This window comes from Cicer arietinum, chromosome 6 (assembly GCF_000331145.2).
Source record: "Cicer arietinum cultivar CDC Frontier isolate Library 1 chromosome 6, Cicar.CDCFrontier_v2.0, whole genome shotgun sequence".
Lineage (NCBI taxonomy): Eukaryota > Viridiplantae > Streptophyta > Magnoliopsida > Fabales > Fabaceae > Cicer > Cicer arietinum.
The window spans coordinates 12,252,520-12,273,084 of record NC_021165.2 but is presented as its reverse complement, the minus strand read 5'-3'; the positions used below and the strand labels follow the sequence as shown (position 1 = coordinate 12,273,084).

The following is a 20,565-nucleotide window of genomic DNA, read 5'->3' as shown; positions in this document are numbered from 1 at the left end:
GCTGAACCTTTTGAAGGGGTTAATGTGGATGACCTTTTTCGTCTTCAGAGTTTTGAACGTCGCCGCCAGCCAGGTAGATCTTCCTTTGAGAGTTCTGCTTCTGAAATAAATGGTTTTCAGCATCCTCTTCTCGTAAGACCACCGCAATCTGGTGATTTCATCTCAATGTGGTCATTAGGTGGCAATTCTGCATCCCGGGATTCGGAAACTGTGTCATCTGGAAATCTTGATGTGGCCCATTTCTACATGTTTGATTCACCTATTCTTCCATTTGATCACGTGCCAAGTAGTCTGTTTGGAGACCGTCTGGGTAGTGTAGCAGCACCACCTCTAACAGATTATTCTGTGGGTATGGGCTCGTTGCACTTACCTGGAAGAAGAGTGTTAGGTAATGGTAGGTGGACTGATGATGGTCAACCACAAGGAGGCTCTCAAGCGGCTGCCATTGCACAAGCAGTGGAGGAACAATTTTTAGCTCAGATGGGTAGCACAGCTGCTGCAAGCAGTCCTACTGAACGGCAGGTTCATAATTCTGAAGAACCATATGATGCTCTTCCATCACACGATGGTCCAGTATTGACTGCTGGGGCCGACTCTACTTGTCAGCAGTTTGCAGGTCAGGAGCAGGAAAATGGTACTGAAATCACAGCTCAGCAATTTAACTATTCAGTTGATGGTGCTCCTTGTGAGGAAGGGATAAATGTAGACCCTTGTGTTCAAGAGACAGGTGAAGGCCTGCAAACTAATGGGCCAATGTCAGCTCAACCACTTTCACTGAACATCACACCGGATGGTGTGGATTGCACCGAAAATGAAATAAATGTTACTCCCAGTGAGAATGTAGCAATTCCCCCGGAATTTGCGATCTCATTTATTGAGTCTAGTGTTGATGTACCTACTAATGACCACGACGTGCAACCAATGGGCTGCAATGGAACATCAAATGTTGATGAGCTGGCTACTAATCTCGAGTTATCAGGCTCTGATTTTGAGACTCCTAATCCAAGTGATTTCCCTGCATCATCTATTTATGTTAGTGTTGATGTTGATATGGGTGGTGTTGATGCTGATGGAAATCAATCAGGGGAACCAACTGTTTCTGAAGACAGGAGGGTTGAGCTGTTATCACCTCAGAACCCAGAGGTTGCTCCAGATGATACTCAGACTGACCAAACTAGTGCAAATAATGAAGCTTCTGGTGCTAATACAATTGACCCTACATTTTTGGAGGCTCTTCCCGAAGATCTACGGGCAGAAGTTTTGGCATCCCAGCAAGCTCAATCTGTTCAACCTCCAGTTTATGCACCACCTTCTGCAGAAGATATCGATCCTGAGTTTTTAGCTGCTCTTCCTCCAGATATTCAAGCAGAGGTTTTGGCCCAACAACGAGCTCAAAGGGTTGCCCAGCAGGCTGAAGGACAGCCAAGTGACATGGATAATGCATCTATAATTGCTAGTTTAAATTTTACTTTTCTGTTATGCAACATACTGTGTGATTCTATTTAATGGAAATATGACATGATTGTAATGCTTGTACTTTGCTCTATGCTAGGTGCTTTTAACTTCTTCTGAAACAGTTCTATTAGCACTGCCATCTCCATTGCTTGCTGAAGCCCAAATATTGAGGGACCGAGCAATGAGTCATTATCAAGCTCGCAACCTTTTTGGGAGCAGTCATAGGCTTAACAATCGAAGAAATGGCTTGGGATTTGTTCGGCGGCCTGTGATAGATCGGGGTGTTGGAGTTACAATTGACAGGACGTCTGCTGTTATGGATGCCTTGAAGGTGAAGGAGATTGAAGGTGAGCCTCTACTTGATGCAAATGCATTAAAAGCTTTGATCAGACTTCTACGATTGGCACAGGTAAAATGTGATTCTCTTTATGATGATGTTAGGGTGAGTTTGATTTTCTTAAAAGTAAAGAGTAGACAACAAAGCTCTAGTTGTACCATTTTTCATTTAAAAACTAGTCCCGGGACTGAACAAAATGAGGGTAAAGAGTTTGGAAAAACAGATATTCCCTCTCTTCATATATTATATAAAGTAATTTTACATATCATATATATATATGTAGTGTATTTAAATTATTTTGTCTGTCTTGTCTATTGTCAACCAAACACTACGTCACAAAAAATTGTCAAGTAACTTAAAGGTTTGTCCCGTACTATACTTTCCGATACTTATGTATTCTTTTGCAAATCAAACAGACCCATAGTTACACAAGCCTCTCTTGCCAGAGGTGAAACACATTCCTAATGAGTACCGTGTAGATTTTTTGGTGATAAGATCCGCTGTGTTATCTTACGTCTGTATTTCATTGTAATGTGTATGTTGGTGTCTTTCTGATTATGATAGCTTGCTCTGTTTTTGAATCATCTTATCAGCCCCTTGGAAAAGGCCTTCTGCAAAGACTCCTGTTAAACTTATGTGCACATAGTGTAACAAGGGCCACTCTTACTTATCTTTTGCTTGATATGATTAAGCCGGAAGCTGAAGGTTCTGTAAGCAGACCAGCTACATTAAATTCCCAGAGGCTTTATGGTTGTCACTCCAATACAGTATATGGTCAATCTCAATTGTTGGATGGTAATATTTGCACTTAGGGCGGAACATAATTTTCATATTTTTATCAAAATATTATAGTTTATTGCATGCTGATTTCTTCTTCCATTTTTTCATAGCAGGTCTTCCTCCTCTTGTGTTCCGCCGAATTCTTGAGATTCTGACTTACTTGGCCACAAATCATTCTGCTGTTGCAAAAATGCTGTTTCAATTTGACCAATCAATTCCCGATTCTTCAAGTTCGTCTATGACACATATGAATGGAAAAGGGAAGGAGAAGGTTATTGAAGGGGGACCTTTACCAAAACCCTCTGGAACTCATGCCGAAGATGTTCCCCTTGTTCTCTTTTTGAAGCTCTTGAATCGACCCTTATTTTTTCGTAGCACTGCTCATCTTGAGCAGATCATGGGTCTGATTCAAGTTGTAGTTGATATTGCTGCATCAAAATTAGAAAGTCAATCTCAATCTGAAAAAGCAATTGCAGATACCCAAAATTTGTCTGTTAATGAAGCTGAGAAGGATACTCCTTTAGTGGAGTTAGACTCTGATAAAAAAGATAAGCATGCTGATATGAAACCATCTCATTCCAATGGGAAGAAGAATGTAGATATGTACAATATCTTCCTGCAGTTGCCCCAATCTGATTTGCGGAATTTGTGCTGTCTTCTTGGTCGTGAAGGGTATTGTTCTTAGCCTTGTCATATTTCTCCTTTGTTTTTGTTAAGTATGCCATCATGAACGTGTGGGTTGAAAATTTGTCTTAATACTGTCTCACCTGTTAATTTCCATTTCCTGGTCAATATTTTTGTAACTTTTGAGTTGTGATGCAAAGAGGTGACTAATCTGACATTTTTAGGCTTTCGGATAAAATGTATATGCTGGCTGGTGAGGTGCTGAAGAAGTTGGCTTTCATTGTTCCCTCTCATAGGAAGTTCTTTATTTTAGAGCTTTCGGAATCATCTCATGCATTGACAGGTTCAGCTGTCAGCGAGCTTGTAACCCTGCAGCAAACAAATATGCTTGGCTTGAGTGCTGGTTCTATGGCTGGTGCTGCCATTCTACGTGTGCTGCAAGTTCTAAGTTCACTCACTTCGCTTGATACTTCCGGTGATATGGATATGGAAAGTGATGTAGATCAGTATGGTGACAAAGCAATTATTTGGAATTTGAATACTGCGCTCGAGCCACTGTGGCGAGAACTGAGTAATTGTATAAGTGCAGCTGAGATGCAACTTGGCCAAAGCTCCTTTTGTCCCAACATGTCAAACATAAATGTTGCCGAAAATTTGCACGGTTCCTCTACTTCACCACCTCTTCCTCCTGGGACACAAAGACTATTGCCTTTCATTGAGGCTTTCTTTGTTTTGTGTGAAAAGCTACAAGCAAACGAATCTATCATGCAGCAAGACCATGACAATGCAACTGCTAGAGAAGTCAAGGAGTCTGCTGGTTGTTCAGCTTCATTGAGTGGAAAATTTTGTGGAGATTCACAGCGAAAGCTGGATGGTGCTGTTACATTTACAAGGTTTGCCGAGAAACATCGCCGACTTGCGAATGCTTTCATTAGGCAAAATCCAGGTTTGTTGGAGAAATCTCTGTCCATGATGCTTAAGGCACCAAGACTGATTGACTTTGATAACAAGAGAGCCTATTTTCGCTCAAGAATCAGGCAACAACATGACCAACACTTGTCTGGGCCACTGCGTATTAGTGTAAGGCGGGCTTACATTTTGGAGGACTCATATAATCAATTAAGGATGCGTCCTACTCAAGATCTCAAAGGGCGATTAAATGTGCAATTTCAAGGTGAAGAGGGTATTGATGCCGGTGGTCTGACCAGAGAGTGGTATCAGCTACTATCAAGGGTCATATTTGACAAAGGTGCTTTACTTTTCACAACAGTAGGCAACAATGCAACTTTCCAGCCAAACGCCAACTCTGTTTACCAGACTGAGCACCTCTCATACTTCAAGTTTGTTGGCCGAGTGGTATGCTCTTGAGATATATAATTAAAGCCACCTCTTACAGTCGTATTATATGATGCGCTTTCAGGTTGAGTTGTTCTTTAAAAGTTGTTATTATGATCTTACATGCAGGTGGGAAAGGCGTTGTTTGATGGACAACTATTGGATGTTTACTTTACCCGATCTTTCTATAAGCATATACTTGGTGTTAAGGTTACATACCATGACATTGAAGCGGTTGATCCTGATTACTATAAGAATTTGAAATGGATGCTGGAGGTAAGTACTGATTTAAAATCTTGACCACTTATTGTCTCTTTTTACTTTAGGCACTGTTTGGTGCACTGTATAAAGGTTTGGAGTGTATAAGATATAAGGGTTAACAAATAGGAGAATCTAGTTATCTTTGGTATTGGAAAATCATTTTATGCAGTGTCTGTGTTGCATCAATATATAACTTTCTTAATTATGTAGTACTATCCTATGCTGTGTCTCTAGGCACACTTTATTAGATTGTATAGTATAAAAATAAAAATTCACTGTTTAACAGAAAAACAGTACCAAATTTATTCAAAGTAGTTTTTTTTTAAAACTCAATTTGCTAAGCAAAGAAAACACATAAATAGACCAAATAATACCTAAGGCTTAGGTTTGAGCTTTAGTGTTAGGCATTCCCTTTGTTAGATGATTTTATGTACCACTGTATTGAATGGCAATCCAAAACCATTATCCTTACTGGTATATATACTGGATACTGTAAGCAGTATAAGCTTATAATGCTGAGTATCTCTTACTGTCTTACATGGTGTGCTGAAAATGGCCCTCACATTTTTTTGGAGTTCATGGTGCACTTATTTTCTGCATACATTAGTTTTTGTCTAATTTTTTTTTTGTATGTGTGCACCAGCATGATGTGAGTGATATTCCTGACTTGACATTTAGCATGGATGCCGATGAAGAAAAGCTCATACTTTATGAGAAGAATGAGGTAAGTGAGCATTGTTTTGTGTGAAAGTAAACCTTACATAAAAAGCTTGTTAAAACTTTATTACTACCATTTTGAATTTTTTTGGTGAGGTGATTCCAATGTATTTACTAGTGAGAAATTCTTGAGTATTCCTTACTATTGCTTTTTCCATCCTTCCAAAATTGTGAAATAGGTCACTGATTATGAGCTTAAACCTGGAGGAAGGAACATAAGGGTCACAGAAGAAACAAAGCACGAGTACGTTGACCTTGTTGCTGAACATCTCTTGACTAATGCCATCCGTCCTCAAATCAATTCCTTTCTAGAAGGTTTTAATGAAATGGTGCCACGGGAACTTATATCGATCTTCAATGACAAAGAGCTTGAGCTACTCATTAGTGGTCTTCCAGAAATCGATTGTGAGTTGGTTTCTTCATTAGTTAAATTATGTTCTAATCTTCTATGAAGCATCTCAATAATGTCATTCTCCTTGTAGTGGACGATTTGAAGGCAAACACCGAGTACACAGGATACACTGTTGCATCAAATGTTGTTCAATGGTTTTGGGAGGTGGTCAAATCTTTCAACAAGGAAGACATGGCCAGGTTACTGCAATTTGTGACAGGAACATCAAAGGTAATTTTCTCAGAATTTTTGTGTCATACTAATTAACTTATTTTGCATTAAATGGTTGTCATATCATATACTTGAGTGTTTTTTTTGTTTCATTAATTTTTGCTAGATCACATCCTAGAGTTATGGTTGTCAGTTTTCGGTGAAAATACAAGCCTTGTTGAGTATTTAATATCTTTTGAATGCGATTGGTAACAACTATAGGTTTCCTAACTTGTTTTTCCAGGTTCCTTTGGAGGGTTTTAAAGCCTTGCAAGGCATCTCTGGTCCCCAAAGGTTTCAGATTCACAAGGCATATGGAGCTCCTGATCGACTTCCATCAGCTCATACTTGGTGAATAATTCTATTTCCATATTCTTTTGGTTACTTACTACAAACTACGTTAGCACAGCACATTGAATTTCGGCCATGCTAATACCTTTCTCTTGCAATTGCTCTTCAGCTTCAATCAACTAGATCTTCCTGAGTATACTTCTAAGGAACAGCTTCAAGACCGTTTGTTACTTGCCATCCATGAGGCTAGTGAAGGGTTTGGTTTTGGTTGATCATTTTTTATGCAAATATTTTTTGAACAGCAATTCTGCCATCGTGACTTTGCGTGCCATCTAAAGGTCAGACATCCCTTTCCTTTTATTGTTCACAAACACAAACATAAGTGGCAACCATGTGATAATTGGAGAAAATTTTCACGTGTTTAATAACTTCCCTAATTTTCTAATAAATCTCATAGCTTGGTATGCTTTCGTTCAAATATCTTTTAGATCAAATATGTTATGAATCTCACTTAGTCATCTTTGTTTGTTCAGAAGATGGGAAATCGTCTGGGGCTGATATTCTGTTGAGGAAAGGCTCTATTGGTAGCATAGCATCGCAATGAGACATTCTGATGCAGGGGATATATTTATTCTGATGCTCCAACATTTAAAATGGCTAAAATTTGTTTTTCCATGCCTAGATTTGGGAGCTTTCAAATTGCCAATGGATGGCCTCCATACTGCGGTGAGCTGTTGAATTATGCTCCAAACAGCCTTCCATAGGTCCAAGTTGCCGATAAGATTGACATTGTACATATTCTGAAGTACATAATCATGCTTTTCTCCAGAAAGAAATGGTTTCAATCATCAAAGAGGAGTTTGAAAGGGGGCGTATTTACAGCACATAACCAGTGATGGCATGATGGAACATGGTCACTAATTGTTGCATAGCAGCAATACATCACAAAAATATTCCAATAACTTGATTTGTTATTTATAGTAGTCTAATAATTATCCCTTTTAGTTAGGATAAGCTTTTTAATGGCCTAATTAGTCACTGACCCAGACATGAAGATGACCCTTAACGTCTTGTTTTAAGAGACGACACCTGTGTGTTGAAATTTCAAATATTTTATTATGTACATATCTATCGTGGACATAATCCATGTTAGATTTTGACTGTAGGCATATAGATTACCATAATTATTTTTGATACGATTTTAATTTACAATCATAAAAAACATAGTTGTGTAAAAAAAAAACAATTGAAAACATTGTAGAACTTGAGTAGAAGTATAGAAGGCCACTGCCGCACTCTCATTGTAATCATGTAGTATTTATTCTCTACTGTCAAGGCTGTCACTATACTAGATGTCTTTAAATCTGGTTTTAAAAGGCCAACAAATTAATAAAAGAATTATAAATAAAAAGGCCAACACATTAATAAAAAAATTATAAATCAGCAATCAAATTTGATGGTTGAAATACTCTTGTAGTTACTATTGAAAGTGATATATAATTCAAATTTTTCTGTTTGGGCCACTTGATTGGTTCCACATTGTACCCCATATAAATACCTTTGTGTGTATTGTTTAAAAGACTAATGTCATTTTGATACCAGAAAATACTCTCTTCCATAATCTCTCTTTTCTCCATCATCTTCTCAAAAACACCATAGTTTTCAATTATCGATTTTCACCATTGATTCACCCTCTACTCTTGAGTGTGTTCCAACATTTGGTATCAGAGCCTGGTTCAGATCCAATTTCCGCTGCAAACATGTCCGTTTCCAATGACAAAATCCCTACCAACCTTCTGATTCTTGATTCGAAGAATTATGACAAATGGTACAAACAAAGGAAAGTTTTGTTTGGATATCAAGATGTTCTTGATATGATTACCAATGACATTACTCCTCTTGGTGAAGAGGCTACAACAGTTCAACAAGCGAAATTCAAGGAAGATAAGAAGAAAGACTACAAGGCCCTCTTCTTGATTCATTCTTGCGTCGATAGTGACAACTTCGAAAAGGTTGGCGATTGCGACTCGGCGAAGACAGCTTGGGGTATCCTTGAGAAAGCTTATGCTGGTGCGGATAAGGCAAAGGTGGTGAGGTTACAAACTCATAAGCGGCATAAAAGAGTCACAAAATTCAAGGAAAGGTGAGGGCAGTTCCAAAGGTGGTGGTCAAGACAACTACAAGTCGTTCGACAAAAGTACCAAGAAGTGTTACAATTGTCAAAAGCTTGGGCATTTCGCAAGAGAGTGTAGAGCGAAACCAAGGGAGAATTATGCGGATGAGGCTAAGGTTGCTAGGCAAGATGTGGATTATGATAACACGGTTCTTGTGATGATCATGGAAGAGAACTACGACATTAAAGAGGTGCTGGACAACAACTGTGACAAGAGGAAGTTGTTTGACAACAACTATTGCAGTGCAGAAAAAACTGCAAAAACGCATTCGGAGAAAAGCGCAATGGTAACAGTTCAAGATGGAGTCCAAGGGAGAAATGAGTGGTACTTGGACTCAGGTTGTTCGACACATATGACAGGAAGAAAGGATTGGTTCGTGAAGATCAATCAAGCCACGCGAAGTAGAGTGAAATTCGCGGATGATACGACATTAGCGACTGACGGTGTCGGTGATGTTTTGATCATGAGAAGGGATGGTGGTCATTCCTTGATCAAAGACGTGTTGTACATTCCAGGAATCAAGTGTAATCTCTTGAGTATTGGCCAATTGCTTGAGAGGAATTACATGATTCGGATGGAAAACAAGGTTTTGCGCGTTTTGGACCAAAACGGTATTTTGATCCTTAAGGCTCCTATGGCTGCCAATAGGACTTTCAAGATTGAGTTGGAAATCATAGAGCATAGGTGCTTAGCTACAGCGGCAAGTCGTGATGAATGATTGTGGCACTACCGTCTTGGACACTTGAATTTTCGAGATCTCGACACGTTGCAAAAGTATGAGATGGTGACCGGACTGCCTAGTATCAATGTTCCAGCTGAGATATGTGAAGATTGTGTACAAGGGAAGCAACACAAGAATAGTTTCAGCAAAGATGCAGGTCATAGGACCAAACATCATCTTGAGGTGGTGTATTCCGATGTGTGCGGACCAATGCAAGTCAGTTCGTATGTAGGTAATCGATACTTTGTCACATTTATCGATGATTTTAGTAGGAAGCTATGGATTTATCTCATAAAGAGGAAGGATGAGGTGTTTGAGGTGTTCAAACGATTTAAATCCATGGTTGAGCGGCAAAGCGATCACAAACTCAAAATTCTCAAAACCGATGGCAGAGACGAATTTACTTCGAGTGAATTTGGGAAGTATTGTGATGATGAGGATATAGTGCGTGAGGTTGTACCACCCTATACGTCTCAGCAAAATGGCGTGGCCGAGAGAAAAAATCGGACAATTATGAACATGGTGCGTAGCATGTTGAAAGGGAAGAATTTGCCGAAAGAGCTTTAGGGAGAAGTTGTTGCTACAGCCGCCTATGTGTTGAATAGATGTCCTACAAAGAAGCTGGAAAAGGTGACTCCAGAAGAGGTATGGTCCAGATTCAAACCGAATTTGAGTCATTTGCGCGTTTTCGGTTCGGTAGTATTTCGACATATTCCGGGACAACTTCGAAAGAAGCTTGATGACAAGAGTGAAATGATGTTGCTTGTCGGATATCATCCTACCGGAGGCTACAAGTTGTTTGATGTGAGTAGCAAGAAGATCATAATTAGTCGAGATGTGATCGTAGATGAGATACGACAGTTTGACAACAGAAAAACTGCCATATCAGTTCGGGAAATCGATTTATGCCACGAAAATCAACATCCTGGAGCTGCTGGAACTGTTTCTTGTGAGGTGGAAATCGATTTACCAATCGATTTCCTGCAGGAAAATCGGAATTTTCAGCCTGCTGAAGGTGCTGTACAGCAACCTTTCGGAACCGAAACAGGTGAATCAAGTAGATGACCAACAAGGCAAATAGGATTGCCTCAAAGACTCCGTGATTGTGAATTATTCCAAGATAGCGAGATCAACAATGAGGGTGATCTTATTCACTTCGCTCTAATGGCCGAATCCGAACCGGTGAATACGGAGGAGGCATTAAGCGATCCAAAGTGGATGTGTGCTATGAAGGAAGAGCTGGAATCAATCAAAAGGAACAATACATGGATGTTGGTTGATTTACCGAAAGGTAAAAAGGCTATTGGTGTGAAATGGGTCTACAAAGTGAAAGCGAATCCGAAAGGTGAAATAATCAAGCATAAAGCTCGATTAGTTGCAAGGGGATTTTTGCAAAAGGAAGGGATAGATTTTGATGAGGTGTTCGCACCGGTAGCAAGACATGAAACCATCCGGTTAGTTGTTGTGATAGCTAATAACAACAGCTGACCGTTATATCAAATGGACGTCAAATCGGCATTTTTGAATGGTCCACTTGATGAGGAGGTCTATGTTGGACAACCACCTGGTTTTGTGATTCAAAATCAAGAGGCAAGGGTCTACAAGTTAAGGAAGGCACTCTATGGTTTGAAACAAGCTCCAAGAGCTTGGAACAAACGCATAGATGGTTTTCTTATAGACATTGGTCTCAAGAAGTGCGTATCCGAACATGGTGTTTATGTGAAGTCGAATGCAAGCGAAGGAGTAATCATACTTTGTCTTTATGTGGACGATTTATTGATTACTGGCAGCTGTGAAAGTTACATTTCAAAGTTCAAAGAAGAGCTTATGAGGGAGTTTGAAATGACTGATCTTGGCACAATAAAATACTTCTTAGGCATAGAATTCCAAAAGACAAAGTTGGGGCTGCTCATGCATCAAAAGAGGTATGCAATGGAGATCTTGAAGAGGTGTGATATGGAGCATTGCAATGCTGCCACAACACCAGTCGAGGCACGTTTACAGCCGCCCAAGAGTGAAGATGAGCAAGATGTGGATCCTACTCAATACCGGAGATTGATATGATCATTGCGTTACTTGTGCAATACGCGGCCAGATTTAGCGTTTAGTGTCGGTATTGCAAGTAGGTTCATGGAGAGGCCGAAGGTATCACACTTGGCAACAATTAAGAGGATACTTAGATATGTGAAAGGTACTTTTGGCTGTGGAATTTTATTTCCTGCAAATGACATGGGCAAAAGTTGCGAATAACTCGGATACACCGACTCCAATTGGTGCGGAGATAAGGACGATCGGAAATCAACGGCCGGTTATGTCTTTATGTTCGGAGGGGCACCAATCTCTTGGTGTTCTAAAAAGGAGCTGGTGGTTGCTCTCTCTTCCTGCGAGGCGGAGTATATCGCAGCTTCGTTATGTGCATGTCAAGCTGTGTGGCTAGTGAACCTGCTGCGTGAGCTGGACAGCAACACGAGAGGAGCTGTTTTGCTGTTGATGGACAATGTTTCAGCCATCAACCTTGCTAAGAATCCCATAGCACATGAGAGGAGCAAGCATATTGAGATGATGTTTCACTATTTGAGGGAATTAGTGAATTCCGGACAGTTACGTTTAGGGTATTGCAGAAGCGAAGAACAAGTTGCAGACTTGTTGACGAAAGACGTTAAGAATGAGGTTTTCAAGAAACTTGTGATGAAGCTAGACATGAAGAATGTGGAGCATTTGAATTAAGGTGGTGTATTGGAAGTGATATATAATTCAAATTTTTCTGTTTGGACCACTTGATTGGTTCCACATTGTACCCCATATAAATACCTTTGTGTGTATTGTTTGAAAGACTAATGTCATTTTGATACCATAGTAAAACAGAAAATACTCTCTTCCATAATTTCTCTCTTTTCTCCATCATCTTCTCAAAAACACCACAGTTTTCAATTATCGATTTTCACCATTGATTTACCCTCCACTCTTGAGTGTGTTCCAACAGTTACTATGTGAATGCAAAGAATCTATGAATTAGAGTCATAGTTGATATTTATTCATTTTATTTTGCTAAGGTAAAAATATGTTATGTAATTTATCTTTTTCATCGTATCTGATTTTTACTTGAGGATATTCTTGTTTTTTCAAAAATATTGTTTTTTTTTTTAATTAGAGTAAAGAATAATAAAATTAATTAAAATAACATTAATGATTATTTTACTAACTTTCTTTAAAAGTCAAGCTCTAATCATTCAGCTGACATTTATTAAATAAAAAATGACATTAAAAATATATTGTTATTTTCTTTCCTTTCACTTTTTAGTGTAGAGAAAATGCTTAACTTTCTTCCATACGCTTAAAGATATGAATATCTAAAAATTTGATTTGATGTATTTAGTATAATGTTTTGGTTTAGCTGATCCAATTACTTAACGTTTGCTTTAATTTCCTTTTAATTGGTTGTTATATTGGTGGTTATGGTATCGTTTAGCTAGCTTACTTCAGCCTAATCGTCATTGTCACGGTCTAATTAAGTCTAAGATCGAAGTAATAGTTAATCAGCAAACTTGAAGAGTGAAGAAGATAAAATAAAGATAGATGCATTAAACTTGTCGTGCACTTTGGAGGGATATAATTGTTGTCTCTTTGATCGGTACGTATAATTAATTACAGATCAAAATCTAATTATTCCACCACTATAATAATGTATAAATATAGACTATTCCACCACTATAATAATGTATAAATATAGACATAAGCTATCAAAAGTTTGATAACAATAAAGACTTTGAGTAAATTTAAAAAATTTAAGTTTTGATAAAAGTTTTATATTATCAATCTATTACAACGAATCATATTTGTGATTTTAAATATCATTAAAGTTAAAATTAAATATTTCTATTAATTTGACGTTTGTGATTAATTGACAGTATAATTTACACTATTAGTACATATAAATTAAATCAAAATCTAAAAATAAATTTTTTTTATGTTTAATTATATTGTCATTTGTAGACTTCCACAACAAAGTCGACCTAATATATGTGGAGTTTAACATGACATCATTAAATTAATATAATTAATATCATGTAATATTTTTTTTTTTCAAATTTTCAACAATATTAAATTTAGAAAATATTTATATATTTTAATTTAAAAATATTAAAATTTGAAATATTTTTATTAAGTAAATTTTATTTTAGGCCTTTTAATAAAGGGATTTTCATTTTATTTTTCATGAAGGTCTACAACAACTGCTTTAGTGGCCTTACCTCGAATAGATCTTCTGTCCAAGTCCAAGAAATCTGTCGAAAAAAAAAATTGAATAGAATGAATTAGATTTTCACAATAGTAAACCCGAATTCAAATAAAAAAGAAATATCTACGATTAGTATCATCTGATGCACTAGAAAAGAAAATAAAAGAAAAAGGAATAGTTGCTAGCATGTGAATATGTACCACCCGGTTGCTGCAGTATCCTCAAACACAGATACGAGGCGATTCCTCCGTCCAGGTGCATGCATGTCTGTGTATAATTAACTATTGATTAAGCCAATCGCTCCAATTATTAATTAATTAAAAATAGTAGTAAATAGCTCGTGAACAAGGTGACACGTCTGTTTTATTCTTTATAATATAATACATACACTGTCTTTATTAGTGTCTCACGGTCGAAAGAACTGTCATTAGAAACAACCCCAAAACAAATCTACTCAAACCCCAATTGTTTTTAATCAATCCCCTCCCTTATATTATAGAGCCCGTGACACACACAAAAACAAAAAATTAAATATACCACGTGAACCCAAAGTTTTGGCAATACAAACTATAATCAGTAAAACAAGCTTACACTATAAGTGCTATACATATATACTTAAACTTAATTGTCATAATTTCATCATACAAACACAACTTGTTTATTTTACTCAATCATACAACCACAAATGGACACTCAAAATAAATTTTAATATTAAAGTAAGTTTAAAATTCGAGCTTCCCTAAACTTAATTTATAGGTACTTTGTAAAATCAATTTTTGGTTGAGTCAAAGCATACACATATACTTATATTGCCAAAGATTTACAAAATAGAATTAATATTTTTAAAGTTCTATATAATTAAAAAAAATAATTAAAATTATATTAAAAATTTAAAATAACACTCATTCAAAATATTTTTTTACTAAAACGGTACTAAATGCATAATTAGTATGTATATGTATAAACATATGCGTATGCATATAATGTAGTAACGAACTATATATAATATTATTGTTTTATAATAAGTCTCACTTTAATAATTTTATTTAAAATGAATATTTTTTTAATTTTTTTATATATTTTAATTATTTTATTTCAATTATATTCTTCAATGGTTATTATATACACTTAATATCTATACGAAAATCTTCAACTATACTCGGTTAGTTAAAGAAGAACAGAATATAAAACTGTAGTGAGACTTGCATAATATTAATGTGTTTTTTTTCTTTCACTTTGACGTAAGTTAAAGAGTTTCACAGGCTGAACAAAAAAAAGTCTCTCTGCCCTTTAACGGTAATATATATATATGATGAAGCACTCGTGAAGCAATGAACCAATAATTTTGTGCTGATATGGTTGAATGATGTATGTCTGACATGATATGTTGGTAACTAGTGTCAGAGTCCAAAGAAGTTGTCGCATCCTAGAATCAATTTGATTATTATCGACTATTCTTCTATTATATATGTTATAACTTAACCTTGTGATTTATTTGAAATCTTTTAATAGTTATATTAATATAGTGTAATTAAATAACTCTATCACTTGATTAAATATGAATGCGTTTCACTTTAAAGATTTTAAAGTATCAAAGAGTCATTAATATTTGCATCTAATATATATAGATTGATGAGAAAAAATTTAATAGAAACCTTAATATGATACATACATTTTGGGTAATTTGGCTATATATTTTAAAATTATTGTAATTAAGTTGACAAATGTTCATGCAAGAAAATAATAGAAAGTCTTAATGATTTTATTCATTGTTTATTTTCTAGTGTAATACTTATTTAAATTTACCGTAGAACAAATTTAAATATGAAACTTGAATTAACAAATAGAATTCACGATGCATGTATTAATCATGCTATAACTATGAAGAAATGGTTTCTTTAATAGAAATGAAATGAATTCATATTTATTAAGTAGATGACTTACATGTTTGAACCTACTTTATGATATTTGATTATGGAAAATTTCAATGATCATGTTTTGCTAGCTTGTGAAAATATATATTTAATACATTCAATGTATTATATCTTGAACTTAGATGTTATATTATAATTTTAAATTGAGATACTTATTAATTGTATGTGATAAAATGTGAAGAGATTAAGTAGCAAAAGTGCCATGGTTTGATGGTAGCTGGTCAACATTATCAAAAATATATAAAAAGTGTAGCTATATGGTTGAATGCATATTCAAAGTTTGTTAAAGCTGAAAGGAATCTTGCAATTATTTGACGAAACAATTGACAATTATGTGATGTCTTCGAATATAATGTTGAAGTCATTGAAAATATTATTAGGAATGTGATACAAGCTCTTATCTAAATAATTACCAATGATGGAAACAATCAACTTACACTTGATTAGTATCAAATCTTGAGTTCAATGATGAAATTACAGTGATTGAAGTACTTGACAATAAATACATACCAAAGGGTAAAAGTACTTGGACTATAAAATAAAAGTGATAGGATGATGTCTCATTTTAATGGACATATAACATATATTTGTTGAAATGTATAATTATGGTTACATTTATGATATATTTCACCTATATGAGAATGAAACAAGCCGTTTTATAGAGTTCAAGGGTTTGACTCTTAAATTCTCATGAAAAAAAAAATGAGACACAGAGCTTTATCGAATGTGTCATATTTATATTTTGATCAATGATACTGAGATTTCATGTGTACGCTATGTACACTTGTTCTAATGAATAACTAGTTTAAAATTTGTCGATCAATCTATTCGGGAATGAGTGAAAATATAATTTATTAAGTAATTATTCAAATCGTAAGATATTTTTATCTAAAATCATAAAATTTCTAGAATAACATATTTAAATATATTTTGAAAATGGTGGGAGATTGTGAGGGGAATTTCCAACATATATAGCTATATTAATGTAGCGAAATTAAATAACTTAATGTATCACTTGATCAAGTAGTTGCGATGCTTGAATTTAATGCATTTGTTAGCTATCAAACCAAAGCATCTATTAAGTTACCAAAAGTTACAAACTTTTTCAAGAGTTGTTTTCTTTCACAAATTGATATAAGTTTTTCTATAAATAGAGACACTTTGGAAGCAGAAAAAAGAATATAAATTTCATGTCAAATTTCAGTTAAAAATATTATTGAGTCATTTTTTCTTTTATTTAGTGCACGAGAGTAAATTAAATAATTTTATTCCGTAAAATATCATTGATCGATATGTTTGATGTAAATATGCAATTCACTTCAAGAATTCCAAAATATCATAGAGAGAATTCATCGATTAATCCATTTACATTCAATATATATAGATTGGTGGACAAATCGAACCTTAAATACACATGTTTTAAAATTTATTCATTTCCTTCACATTCAATCCCTAACTCATTCCCTTTCACCACATTTTGCTTACACAATTGGAGTTGATGCATGCCACATAGTTCTTGCTATTAATTGTCTGATTTTAAATTAATAGTCTAAATTATTTAAAATTTATCATATTATTGTATAAGTCATACATCGTCTTATTTCATATTACCGATTGAGATCATTTAGAGCGTGTTTTTTAAAGTAGACAACCAAATGCCACAACTCATAATTACTAATAATGTTCGGTTCTCGACTCAATGATGCTTTGTTAATGACTTGTTGTTGGTACTACTAAAGTTTAATAGGAGTTTCGGGAATGATGTTACTCTATAGTAACAATGAATAAATAAACTGTATACAACGATAGTACCAAATATCATATTTTACATTATTTTGGATTCAAATCGGATTTCATATATATGTTAAATATTTTATTTTACAACCACATTAATTTGATATGTATCATATACATACATTCTTTTTCATCTTTCATGTATAAAAAAAATACTCTTTTGAGAATGAATAACAATATATATATAAAAATTATAAAGAGATTGTAAAATGTAACTTTGATTGTGTGTTATATACGTTTTATATGATATATTATAATTTAACTCATTCTCATACATATATTAACTTTTTTTTACAAAATGTTAAGCATTATTTTTTAACAAACAATTATTATTATATTTTGACGAAATATTAAATATGTAACGTTCCAAAATTACTCTTTTAATAAATTATAAATTCTACATGTTATCATTTTGAACTTAGACAAAAAAATATTATCAACATATAATGATTTTCTCAATCTCTGAGTTCTATTCATCTATTCTTTGGTATATATTCCATTTATTTTCTATCTTTTTAACGGAATATTTATACATACTATATATAATTTGATTAAACTTTTAATATATGGACTACGCGCTAGATTGTGCCAACAAAATTTAAATTTCACCCTCGATTATTAAATAATAGTAAAGTAAGTGAGTTTCCACCAAACATTATTATGCAACATTTCAATAATTTGGAGGTCGATTTTGCATCTAACGCCACGCACAATAATAAACAGCTTGTATATGTAAAAGACTGGAAGGATTAATGTATTATTTTTTTTGATATTTTTACGTTCATATATCAGTGATATATCATTATAATTCAGAAGGACACGTGTATCCCATTTTAACTTTTAATTTGAAATGAAATAAATATATCACTAGTATTAATTTTAAGTTGTGGGTTGTTATCATTCAAATAGGATAATGAATTGCACCAACATTAAAACAGTTTTGATCATGAGGGACGTATATATATTATATATAAAGAATGATGTTGAAAAAAGTATTGGTTGAAAAGATGATATTAAAGAATAAAAATTATGATTACGTACATATTACAAAAAAGATAAATCAACACAAAATAAAGAGATAGGGAAGATATACACATATCTATTTATAATATAGTTTAGCATAATAATTACGTGTAATTACTTCAGTCAACAAAAGTCTAGTGAATTCAGTACAAGAAAGTGTTTAAGGTCGTGCTATTCGGCACTAGATTACAAACTACATGTATATTACAAAATGCATTGAAGTTAAATTTTTTTCTGAACAACTCTAAGTAAAGAATGGTACAAAGTAGGGTTTCATAATATTTAAAATATATATAATTTGTTGTCAAACATATTTAATCGAACTAACATCTTGGTGAAGAATTTTTTTACATGAAATTACATTTCCAACTCCTTCTCATTTAAATTAAATAAGTATTTTTCACATATATTAAGATATAAATAAATGTTTTTTATAAATATTTAGATTTTTAAAATTATCTTACTAAATGAGATTACACATGTGACAAGTTAAGACAAACACACATGCATACTGAAGAGTACATTTCTTTCACCCTCAATCCCCTCATTCTCTGTCACATAGTTATTCATATCAATTGTCTATTTCAAATTAATAATCAAAATTATTTAAAACTTATTATATTATTGTACAATCTAAATAGTCTGATTTTTTATAACCGATCATTTGGAGCGCGCGTGTTTCTAAAGTAGGCAATCTAAATAGGTGAATTATATTTATTATTTGTTATATATAGATAGAGCATCAGAGTGGTCTATAATTGGTTTGAAAGAGGGTCACTCATCAAAATATTATCTTTTCTTTTATCTTAATTTTATATAAAATCTATTTTGGAATTTATTCAAACATGATCAGTTAAGGATGACAATTTAACTATCACCCACCATTATCCACCTAAATATTTTTTTAATTTGGACGAAGAAAATTACTTTGATTTAGGTGCGGATTTTTTCGAAATTAAAATTCAAGGTTGATATCTATATAATAATAATTATTTTATTCTATTAATTATTATAAATATAAATTTTAAAATTATTATTTTATATATATATATATATATATATATATATATATATCAAATTCAGTCATGAATAACAATAAAGATTTAAATTTTATACTATAAAATGGGTTAAATGTAAATTTTTTTCCAACTAATGAAAGGTAAATATTTTTATATATATATATATATATATATATATATATATATATATATATATATATATAAATATATAAGTGCGGGTGTGAGACGAAAAATCAGAAACATGTAGATTTTCAGCGACTAGTTAGGTGCGGGAGACAAAACCCACTCTTGATGCACTCCTTTGCCATGCCTAAACATGACCCTCAAATAGTCTACCCGTGAATGATTCAATTTTGTAGTCTCCCACCTAATATATGCTGCCTATACAATTCCTTGGCCACAAGAAGCTAAACAACAACAAAGGGTCACGAGATTGGTTTCTTTACATCAATAGCATATTCATCAATTTTGGACTTGCATTTTTAATTCATTTTCTCCAAATCTACATGCTCACTTGTGAGTGGAATAGTTCATGTATAGTACAAAAAAAGTATTTGTCATAACAATATGAATGTAATTAATGATAATTCAATGATGCGTGAGTTACCTTAACTAATTTTACAAGAAAAAGAACTAGTCTCTAGCTCATAAAATGGAAAGATAAGTTTTGCTTAGCTCAAATAAGAATGCTGGTTGGTTGTGTACATGATTCACCATAAAAATTAATGCTTAGCTAGCTAGCTTGCTAGCTATGATACACATGCAATATAAGAATATGCAATTGGTTTTGTTTTTCAGAAGATGCAAATGTAAATTGGCTTTTTCCCACCACATAGAAACATGTTACATGATTGAACAAAATTGAAGTACTAATTAAAATCACAAGTTTTTTGTACATTATGTTGAAATTTAAGAAAGTTTTAGGCCTCATGGTATGTTTTGGAATTTTCTGAAAACATAAAATTCACGGATATAGAAACAAGATAGAAAATAATAAGTTTAGTGAGTTGTATTGAAGTATAAGAAGAGAACCAACCAAGTCATGTATCACACGAGGGACCATACAAAAAGTGAACATTCTACCAGCTGAGACCAAAATAAATCCTCCAAAAGGGTTTTTGAAACCCTCCAACCTTATACTTTTAATCAACAAAAACATGACACGTGGCAACCTTATTATGCTTTTGAGAATCCATTTCTGAACAATCATATATGTTATTTTTTTAGTACTATAAATAAGAGATGATCCTTGCTAGGCCAAT

General features: G+C 33.9%; 2 protein-coding genes across 2 annotated transcripts in view; both read left to right on the top strand.

The window, feature by feature from the left end:
* Nucleotides 1–7,570, top strand: part of LOC101508574 (E3 ubiquitin-protein ligase UPL1-like) — a 15,769-nt gene extending 8,199 nt beyond the window's left edge. The window contains exons 5-16 of the mRNA XM_073369864.1: nt 1–1,481; nt 1,552–1,864; nt 2,386–2,587; nt 2,686–3,244; nt 3,421–4,552; nt 4,661–4,807; nt 5,436–5,516; nt 5,689–5,914; nt 5,992–6,131; nt 6,355–6,461; nt 6,571–6,739; nt 6,935–7,570. The exon at nt 1–1,481 is cut by the window's left edge and continues 2,767 nt beyond it. Coding sequence (XP_073225965.1) covers nt 1–1,481; nt 1,552–1,864; nt 2,386–2,587; nt 2,686–3,244; nt 3,421–4,552; nt 4,661–4,807; nt 5,436–5,516; nt 5,689–5,914; nt 5,992–6,131; nt 6,355–6,461; nt 6,571–6,673 — 4,491 coding nt within the window. The 3' untranslated portion in view covers nt 6,674–6,739; nt 6,935–7,570. The remainder of the gene's footprint in view (nt 1,482–1,551; nt 1,865–2,385; nt 2,588–2,685; nt 3,245–3,420; nt 4,553–4,660; nt 4,808–5,435; nt 5,517–5,688; nt 5,915–5,991; nt 6,132–6,354; nt 6,462–6,570; nt 6,740–6,934) is intronic.
* On the top strand, nt 7,055–9,293 carry LOC140920632 (uncharacterized). The gene is made up of 3 exons (XM_073369426.1): nt 7,055–7,127; nt 8,130–8,496; nt 8,540–9,293. Exons 1-3 carry the CDS (start codon nt 7,055–7,057, stop codon nt 9,291–9,293), a joined length of 1,194 nt encoding a protein of 397 aa, XP_073225527.1.
* The last annotated feature ends 11,272 nt before the right edge of the window (nt 9,294–20,565 follow it).

Excerpts from the sequence above, each read along its gene's own strand:
- LOC140920632 (XM_073369426.1), top strand. The coding sequence starts at position 7,055 with ATGGCTAAAATTTGTTTTTCCATGCCTAGATTTGGGAGCTTTCAAATT. Across the intron at positions 7,128-8,129 it reads TGGATGGCCTCCATACTGCG|AGCCTGGTTCAGATCCAATT; the intron begins GTGAGCTGTTGA and ends ATTTGGTATCAG. Across the intron at positions 8,497-8,539 it reads GATAAGGCAAAGGTGGTGAG|GAAAGGTGAGGGCAGTTCCA; the intron begins GTTACAAACTCA and ends ACAAAATTCAAG.